Source organism: Nannobrachium achirus (genome assembly GCF_963921795.1).
Source record: "Nannobrachium achirus genome assembly, chromosome: 4".
Lineage (NCBI taxonomy): Eukaryota > Metazoa > Chordata > Actinopteri > Myctophiformes > Myctophidae > Nannobrachium > Nannobrachium achirus.
The window spans coordinates 63,248,458-63,258,341 of record NC_137813.1 but is presented as its reverse complement, the minus strand read 5'-3'; the positions used below and the strand labels follow the sequence as shown (position 1 = coordinate 63,258,341).

Sequence of the window (9,884 nt, the reverse complement as noted above, 5' to 3'; positions counted from 1 at the left end):
AGGCAAATTAATTGACCAATTAGAGTACTATTTATTAATGAATGTGTTGGGTTTTATGTTTTGATATGGAGACGTTGTGAAGCTGTCTGCTAGGTGAAAGTGTAGCTTCGGGAGGAGCTTGTTTTACTGAGTGAGACGATAACAATGCGACTGCAACCAAACTCTGCTGTCAACCTACCGCCTGCCACTAGATGCCCCGCCCCCTGTAGCACACACGGAACGCTCATTGGCTGCGGGTCTGGGATACCGATTCTACCTTCCCGCCTTTCTCTCTGATCATTATTTAAAAGGGGGACTGGGATTAATTCACTCTGCATGTTGCAGATCCGGTCTGGAGCGGATACGGAAACGTTGTCTATATTTGCATGTGTGTCTAGGTGAAAATGACCGGATATAGTAGGCGACATCTAGACCGGATCTGATCACTGGAACAGTAAATAGAAACCAGCCGTTCCACACTTACTGCATGAAAGTACTCCATGTCGGTTGGCGGCGCTAGTGAAAGCGAACAGTTTAAAGTCAAACATGGCAGCATGGTCGGGAGTAATGTTTTGAGAAATAAACAAAAATGTTCAAGCATGGAGCACAGTGGAACTGAAGCAGAGAGTACAGCAGAAAAAATATTCACATTTGAAGACAACAAAGGGGACACACTGAACTCACTCACAGTCCATATACCCGAGGTAAAGAGCTTTGTTGTCAGTTTATCTTGGAACCTGACCAAATAGTTATACAGATCCATCTAAAAATATATAGTATATTATATAGAATATTGTGTAAATCATGCAGATCACATAGCATCACTGACTGCAGAAAGTTGACATCCTTATTTTGAGTGGTCTATGTAATATTGAAATATTTTAAAAATCTAAAAGTAATTGGAAAAGCTGTCAAATTAATGTAGTGAGTTTAAAATATTCATAATTTCCCTCTGTCATCTTGTAAATGTATAAAGTGCATGAAGTGAAAGTACCATATACCCTATACTAGTAATAATTAGTAACTTGAAATCATTAAACCACTGGAAATGTGCTGTGCTGTCATCAACTGTTTTTATTTCATTTATTTTAGATGTTCAGCTACATAATATAGTTGAAAAGTATCCATTTCTGATTGAAATGAACACTGAGTGTGTGTATATTATGCCCTCAGGTGCTCGATGCACAGTATGGCATGTATGTGTGGCCATGTGCAGTGGTCCTGGCACAGTATGTCTGGACCCACAGGGAGGACCTGCAGCACAAGACTGTACTGGAGGTACGTTATGGAGCTTTCATAACACTCCTGTTTACAACTGTATGATCAACAGCAGCAGTCAACTGTGCTTTAGTGTGCAAATGCAGTTCCCAAACTGGTTGACAAGGACCAAACCATCCCACTATATGTGTGTGTGTGTGTGTGTGTGTGTGTGTGTGTGTGTGTGTGTGTGTGTGTGTGTGTATTGTATGTTATGTTATATACAAATAGACAATCCACAAACTAATAATGACAAGTGTTGTATTGCAATGCATTGAGCTTGTGCTATGTCTATTTTCGGTGAGCTACACACGCGTGGATTAAGAAATATCAAGTCCTCAACAGTGCCAATATTTATTATTCAACATTTTTGATACATTTAGCAAATGTTGCCAGGTGGAAAGTTTCCACCTGGCAACATTTGAAACCTCATATGTCCAAAACTGTTACTTTTCAGGATTCAAATTCACCAAAGCGACATGTTTTGAGCTTGTAGAATAGATCGTCTACTTTTGTGAAACTCTATTACAGCGTCAGTTATGATGAAGTAGGGCATTCATAATACAAAATGAAATATGGAATATTACTGGCTGATTAACAGTGTGCAGACGAAAAAAGATAGCATTGACTATTAAACTGTTAATTTTGTCGACTAAGACTAAAAGATTTTGATACTGTGTCTATAAGACTAGACTAGACTAAAACAATTTCAGAAGACTAAGACTATTATTTGTGTTATTCACAAGACTAAGTCTAATCTAAGACTAAAAATTAACACTGGTATGTAACTGCAATGAAATTAAAGCCAAATACATCTTTTATGTATAGTTTGGTTTGACCAAGTAACAGGCAGTAGAAGACAATGACTTATGTGGTTATATTTAGCCCAAAAGGCGAAGACTAAAATACTAATCCCTAAATATCAAAAATATTTTGATATTTAGTCGACTAAGACTAGACTAAAACAATTTCACAAGACTAAGACAGGACTAAGACTAAATTGTGTGTTATTCAAAAGACTAAATCAAAATTTGCTGAAAAACTTAACACTACTATTAAACCTCATCTATTTCCAGCTGGGTGCAGGTGTGAGTCTACCTGGTGTGGTGGCTGCAAAGTGTGGGGTGCGGGTCATTCTGTCGGACAGCGCAGAGCTTCCTGTGTGTCTGGACAACTGTAGGCGCTCCTGTGCTGCCAACGGTCTCACTGATGTGGCCGTGATGGGACTCACGTGGGGGGACATCTCCCCACAGCTGCTTCAACTCCCTGCCCTGGATGTCATCCTTGGTTCTGATGTCTTCTATGAGCCAGAAGGTCTGTTTACATTCAACCAATTGTAGGCAATTATATTCATAATATCGTGGCTGTTGGTTGGAAACCGTTTTGTCCAAAACCGTTCACCGAAGAATGGGGCCCGCAACACTGGTGAATACTAAGCTGTTTTATTGCTATAAAACAGGGCTGAGTATTTACCAGTGTTGCGGACCCTATTCTTCTCTTGTATTGCCGTTTGTCCAGCACCTGGGCTAGAGTGGATTTGTGCATGCACCATCACCCCTGCAACTTTAGATGTATGCCCAAAAAAACAGAAATCTTTTCAATTATCTGAAGATTATATTTTTACTACTTAATAAAATGTTTTAATTATTTTTCAGATTTTGAAAATGTTCTTGTGACCATTGCCTTCCTACTGAGGAAAAACCCTAAGGCCCAGTTTTGGACCGCATACCAAGAAAGAAGGTAATGACGTCTTACAAAGTGTTCATTACAACTGTCTGAGACTGCTAGTGGGGTTTATTTCTGAATTGCCATGTGCTGTCTTTTGTGTTTCAGTGCCGACTGGTCCATTGAGGCGTTGCTTCACAGATGGAACTTAAAGTGTGTCGATGTTCCACTAGAAACATTTCATGCAGACAAAGCTCAGCTGGCTGGGTCAACGCTACCAGGCAGCCACACAGTTGAAATGTTGAAAATCACACTTGGGACTTAACCAGCATATCGTGTGCAAACCTTGCACATCCAAAACCTTTCGTTTGCAGTCATGAGAAAAAGAACCTGCTTTCCAATGAATCGAATGTAGTTATTCAGTCACTAGCTTACTTGCCATTGGTTAAATATTTATAAACACTGACACTTCAACCTTGTGGCCCCATTCTGTGAGCTTGTAGATAGGCAATTGTTTGCTACCTTCTTGCGACACCGTTGTAAGATTGAGAAGTATATGACCAATGGCATTAATTTATCAAAGAATATGGAGGCTTTAGCCCTCTGATCGAAATAACAAGGCTGTCAAAAAATGTATATATGTGTACCTGTATATAATACACATTATGTTAAATATTTGAAGCCAGTGCCCTTGTTGACTAAAGGCCCATTCCCACTGGGCCAGATAACAGATATCTGGAGATATTTCTCCAGATATTTTTCCATTCAAAGTGGATGGTAGATACAGATAAAAAAAATATATACCACAGATATTTGCCACAGATACTTTTATTTTTTATCTGGCCCAGTGGGAATGGGCCTTTAACATGGTAGAGCTCAAATGATCAGTTGATATTTGCTTATCACAGATGACCATTAGACTGCAGCAGATTCTGAACACTGCTGCTCGACGCCATACAAATACCAAGGAAGAGTAGCAATCGTGATCCCTGGCTAATAAGCCAAATAAGTTATAATTACCCTCCCAACTAAAACACATATTTTAGAGGTAATCTTTCACTCAATAGGGACTCCTCTCGCCAGATGATGTAATTTGTCCATGTGTACCCCCTCCAACTGTATGTTCCCCATTTTCAACTGTTTGTTTTGAAACTTGCTTTGGCAATTTTAACATGTTCTCATGCCAATAAAGCTCCTTTGAATTGAAAACGTGTAGCCAGGGATCGTTTAAATGGTTTAGGGCCAAATACATTTCTGATCTTGTACCATCTCACTAACCATGCAGACCTCCCAGGTCATCTGGGAAAGTCTGCTTTCTGAAACATCACAAAACTGGAGGTCTGCAGCCACAAAAAAAAAAAAAAAAAAACTCGGCATTTCTGTGTTTACTTTTGTTTTAAGCATCCTAATGTCATCGTTTTCTTTGCTTGATGTTCCATTTAAAGCACATTAAATTTGAAATAGCTATACAAATAAAATTGCAAACGTGTGCAGAAAAATACGTGTAATTCATTGCTTGTTCTTTAATTACAGCCACAGCTAAGTTTACTGCTTGAGCGCACAGGCATCTTTGACAAAAAAAAGCTTGTTAATCTCCATTACACGTCACAACTGTTTGAATGTCCACCCCCCAACCCCCACACAAAAAAATTACATGAGGCCAGTTTAAACAAATGCAAAAACTTTAATCGCATTCACAGTGGTCAAAAATACACCACAGGGGGAAAGAAATAGTTACATAAAATAAGATGTACTGTTTCTGTGAGAATTAAAAAATATAGATCTTTAACCTCCAATTTGACATTATGGAAAAAAGTACCTCCTACAGAGGGTAGGAGCAGCCATACCCAAAGGTAGTCACAGGACCGTTCTGGAGAATACTGGAAACATCAGCACACTCAGCAGAGACACACGCCACCTTAACAGCTAACCAGCAAAATTCAACTGCTACACAACTGCGCCTAATGCACAAAACAAAAAATACAGGGAGGAAGATTAGAAGTATGAAATAAAAATTAAGCTCACCAAGCAGCCAGTAAAGTGGCATGTTCAGTTAAATTTAAACTTGTGGAAATATTTGAAAAGGATATTTCATTAACCTGGTAAAATGTTTCATTAACAATGTGTCATAATGCAGAAATTAAGATTTTGGCTATAAGTAGCCGCTTTTACTAAGCGCACAGAGAGGAGAGCTCAGAAGAGTTGTGTCATTATGTAACATTTGAAAATGAAATTAATCACAGTATATTAATGAAAGCGTAACCTTTTTTTTTAGGCAAAATAAACACCAGATAGACAGAGGCATTCCTAGGATGATACAAGAACCTTTTACACTAGGTAATCATTGCTCGGGTGGGGTCCTCTCTGTGCAGTCTGGGACCTGAAGTTCTGTCGTCTTCATCTGCAAAATGTCCAAACAAGCAATGGTTACAAGAGGAAATATTTGCCTGTCAACTACAGGAAAAAAAAAAGTCCCCAAATTAAGTTTTTAATTTCCCAAATTACGTCTACAGTTGGTGTGCCAAATGTCTGTGACCCTCCAAGTCACTCAATTAAAAACAGCAAATGGTACAACTCAATGTTCTGTTAGTTTGGCTATAAAGGGGAACTTTGCTGGTATTGAACACGAATACCATGTGTCTACTGTGAGATGGACATGGAAATCTGACATCACTCCCCAGTGTCTGTGTGTTGAGAACCAGCCTATGTAAAATGTGTCAAAGGGTGCCATCATTTTACATAAACTGGTGGTGATTTTCCAGCACACAGAGAGCTCTTGACACAGAATGGAGGGGAGCTAGAATAATGTAATTTGCATGGCTTAAGACTTGACAAACCTTGGTTTTTGCACAACCACCATCATGCCCCTTGTCAGGGACTTAACCTGGAGGCCACTGTGGAGCAGACAGACGTACCTCACCACCAAACCCCACCACTGACTGCCTCGCCAACCTGCTCCATCATAGCAAACCCTCAACAGCAACAGGCGACCCCTGGGCAGCACACACCCCTTCTAACTGCTCATATTTCCTCAGTTCAGCTCAGTACTTCAAACTCCAAGCTCCACTTTTGCAAACAGGATTCCGCAAGCTTAGAAGGAGAAAATTCCAGATGTGGTTTACTATCACAACCGTTTGTCAAAAAGACTTAGCTTTGCATGTACTGATTTCTTTTTCATTTACTAGCTTTGCTTACACTTGGCAAGAAAATGTAAACAGTGAATCCAAAACCTTTTTTTGCATATTTTTTTTGTAGGAATGGAAACAAAAACCACCTGCAATCCCAATCCAAACAGGGCAGGAAATTAACCGAGTTGCAACAAACTTTAATTTCCAGTAGTACAATTTTGAAAATTAACAAATGATTGTCATGCAGATTGTCATTATGGCAGCTTCATGAATTACATGCTCAGTTTGTTGGTACTACAGCAGACAAACCAACCACACAAAATGTACTGCAAATTTGTCTAGTTAATTTCCCACCCTGATTGCAAGACAATCTAGCTAGTTAGAAAGATATTAAGTTAATTCACCCACGCATCTGATCATTACATTCAGAAGTTGCAATATTGTCATTGTTCCCTCTCCCTCTTACACACCTTGTGGCTGCTGTTCTAAGGGGATCCGTCTCCATTCTCTCCTGGTGATTTGGGCGGCGGGCTTTTAGATCTTGACCTGGAGGCTCTGTTGGACGGAGGAGTGCGGCTCGGCCGGCTCCTGGATCTGGAGCGGGACCGGGACCTGGAGGCGGCGGCCTTCTTCCTCTGGGGAGAGCGGGACTTGGAGCGGCTGTAGGAGCGAGACCTGGAGCGGCTGTAGCGAGAGCGGCTGCGAGAACGGGAACGAGACCGGCTCCTGCTGCGGGAGCGACTCCGTCTCCGACGTCTCGGGCTGTGGAGGGAAAACATGTTTTAGATAAAGGAAATAAAACAGATCAGAATTCAAACACAATGTGTTGCTAAATTAATCACTTTTAACAAGGCATCTTGGGAAATACCCAAATATGTCTGAAATAACCCATTATTTACACTACATATTGTCCTCCCCAGTTCTTAGTCCATCAAATATAGGTGAAAACATGTCATACAAAATACCACTTTTCTACAACTTCCATATTCTGTAGAATTTTTTTTTGGAGTCTATAATTATTCATCATGAACGCAATACTTGAGACCATTTTCTTCAACATTGGTCAGCCATCGTGCCGGGACAAAGAACATGACCCTACTCTATGTTTAGACTTGACCCATTATCTCTAAATACCACTACATGGAGGGAAAACGGTATGTTATGCCATTAAGAATACATTTAGATTTTGATTTAATAAATCAGTGGTTCCCAAACTTTTAGCCTGTACCCAAAATAGAAATCTGCCATGGACATAACTAGTTAATATAGCTCTAGCTATAGATCTACAAGCACAAAGCTACAAGCACAAAGCTTGTAGATCGGCTATTTTCACTACCTTTTCCAATTTATTCTATTTAGATAATTTATTTATTCATGAAATTACTTCATGAAAGATTGACTTTGTTTTTAAAATGTTTTAATAAAAAATAAAAATAAATGTAGGGAACAAAACTGTCTCCGACCCACAAATGGGTCGAGGCGCAGTGTTTGGGAACCAGTGAAACAAAATTGAACATTAAAATCAAGCGTACATAATGACTAAAAACAAAACTGCAAAACAATGAGAATGACCATACGGATCACGCTCACCTTCTGCTCCGGCGACCACCAGAACCCCCGCCACCACCAGAACCACCGTACCTCCTGGGCGGTCCTCCGCGGCGGCCGCCGCCGCCGCCACCCCCGCCTCCTCCTCCGCCGCCGCCGTGGTGGGAGTCGGGCGGGCGGCCGTAGCGCGCCATCTGCACGCGGAGCTCGCGGCCGTCGAGCAGCGCGCCGTCCATGGCGTCCATCGCGTCCTCGGCGTCGCGCTTGTCGTGGAAGCGCACGAAGGCGAAGCCGCGGCTCTCCTTGGTGTAGCGGTCCCGCGGGATGTACACGTCCCCGACCCGCCCGTACTTCTCGAACACCCGCCGCAGCGTCTCGGGCGACGTGCGGTACGTCAGGTTGTCCACCTTGAGCGACGTCATGCCCTCCACGTCGGGAGGAGGCCTTCCGTAGCTCATCCTGCCCGCTGCGTGGATGGGGGAGAAAAAAACACAAAAACACACGATTAATTCCATTATTCCTATAATATATATATCCCGTAATTGATATATAACGTGTTATGTTATCCGAACATCGGCTATAACGCCGTAATTATAAACAAATTCCCAAATGTGTGGTGCTACTGCTAACGCCGTTAGCATGTTAGCTTCTCTTAACACACCGTTTCCCAAACACTGGGTCAGGACCCATTTGTGGGTCACGAGTGAAAACCCCATTTCTCTTTTCCTACATTTTAAATGACATACATTTTAAATACAAGTTAAGATATTCAATACATTTTAAATACAAATTAAGAAATTCCATGCATTTGAATAACAACTTCATTAAGAAGTAGTGAAAATAGCCTCGCAAATAAGCTCACAACGCGGCGCGAATCAGCAGTTTTCACTAGTTCTGGTCGCGGCCTTGTGTCCAAATGTCTCTCTCGGGCCTCGGGCTAAAAAGGTTTTGGGAACCACCGCTATAACTATAATATAGACAACCCGTGATTTATACACGACCTTATATTTATCTGAAATAGGCTTTATCGCCGTAAAAGACCAATTCCGACAAGGGAGCGATGCTAACGCCGTTAGCATGTTAGCTCCTCCTTACCTCTTGTTGCTCCGTTTCTTCCTGGCTCGAGCGCGGCGGCCCCAGCAGCACTAGCAGCACCACGCGCCCTGTCGACGGATCAAAAAGAAACGCGGGCCGCTTCTTCTTCGCGTTAGCAAAACTTTCCTCTTTTTCGTCGTCGTTCTTGCCGTTGGTCGGTCGTTCCGAGAGAAACGGCTAGAAAGAGCGTGTTTTTCTGTTGTATTGTTCGTCGAGTTGTTGGTTAAGGTTTTATACCGTCGACCAGCCAGCCCTCCGCCATGCACCGGAAGAGGAACATGTAGGGCTTATCGCTCACGGCTCCTCCCCCTGTCCCCCACCCAGTAGAAACTAGAGATGGGACGTTCGTCAACGAGTCGAGTCTTTTGAACGGCTCTTTGAAATGAACGATGGCATTGGGATCCGGTTCGCAGTATAGGGAGCCGTTCCTTTCTAATGAATTTAATTGATTGATTGATTGATTGATTGATTGAATCTTGATTGAAGACTTAATTAGAAGTTTGCATAGGAAAAGGTACAGTTTCATGACGTTACAGTTCACTGGTACAAGGTCGACTAAAAGGAGATCATAGAAAGGCAAGCACTTTATTTACACAGGAAACCATTTAGATCTAAGTAGGCTATCTCATATAACACTGAATGACAGACGGATAGAACACAGTACTATGTAGTAGGTATAGCCAGGAAAAAAGAAAGAATAAACAAAAAACAGTAATAGTCTACAAGCAAAGAAGGGTCAGGGAAGGGTGGGGCTGGGCTAGGTTTGTATTTTACCAGTTACGAGCAGCGGCCGTGTTTTTTCAGGGCGATTTTAAAGGATGAACAGTGGTGGGAAAAGTACTCAAATTCTTTACTGAAGTAAAAGTATAAATTCTGCAATGTAGAAATACTCTGCCACTTGATGAATCGGAATTAAAATGTACTTCAGTAAAAGTACAAATGTATTGGTATAAAAATGTACAGAAATTGATATAGGGTTGAATTGATTTGTAACTCTAATCAAAATCTCCTAAAGTCTTTTGATCGGCTCTTTGGGAAAGGAACGGATCCCAGAGATCCAGCTCACTTCATAGAGCCATAAATCCCATCTCTAGTAGAAACTTACTTTTACTCAAGTAGGCCTACTGTATTTCAGTATTTTTAAGGTATATATAAACGCTAAAGTATACAAGTATATATCAATGACAATGTTATTGCACTTCTTTTACAAGT

The 9,884-nt window shown here is 41.3% G+C and overlaps 2 protein-coding genes across 3 annotated transcripts; one reads left to right on the top strand and one right to left on the bottom strand.

The window, feature by feature from the left end:
* Positions 1–479: 479 nt before the first annotated feature.
* mettl23 (methyltransferase 23, arginine) lies at positions 480–3,586 on the top strand (the record flags this gene model as incomplete). Its single annotated transcript, XM_080723908.1, has 5 exons — positions 480–683; positions 1,153–1,257; positions 2,313–2,550; positions 2,892–2,976; positions 3,070–3,586. The coding sequence occupies 5 exons, from the start codon at positions 480–482 to the stop codon at positions 3,224–3,226; spliced, it is 789 nt and encodes a 262-aa protein (XP_080580034.1). The 3' UTR covers positions 3,227–3,586.
* A 979-nt stretch (positions 3,587–4,565) lies between these two features.
* Positions 4,566–8,941, bottom strand: srsf2b (serine and arginine rich splicing factor 2b). Of its 2 annotated transcripts, none has more exons than XM_080723585.1 (4): positions 8,673–8,941; positions 7,620–8,043; positions 6,500–6,791; positions 4,566–5,302 (listed from the first exon to the last, which is right to left on the bottom strand). In XM_080723585.1, the coding sequence occupies exons 2-3, from the start codon at positions 8,033–8,035 to the stop codon at positions 6,515–6,517; spliced, it is 693 nt and encodes a 230-aa protein (XP_080579711.1). In that variant the 5' UTR covers positions 8,036–8,043; positions 8,673–8,941; the 3' UTR covers positions 4,566–5,302; positions 6,500–6,514. The 2 variants fall into 2 exon arrangements, with proteins under 2 accessions (XP_080579711.1, XP_080579712.1); XM_080723586.1 differs by having other exon boundaries at positions 7,671–8,043.
* Between the last annotated feature and the right edge of the window lie 943 nt (positions 8,942–9,884).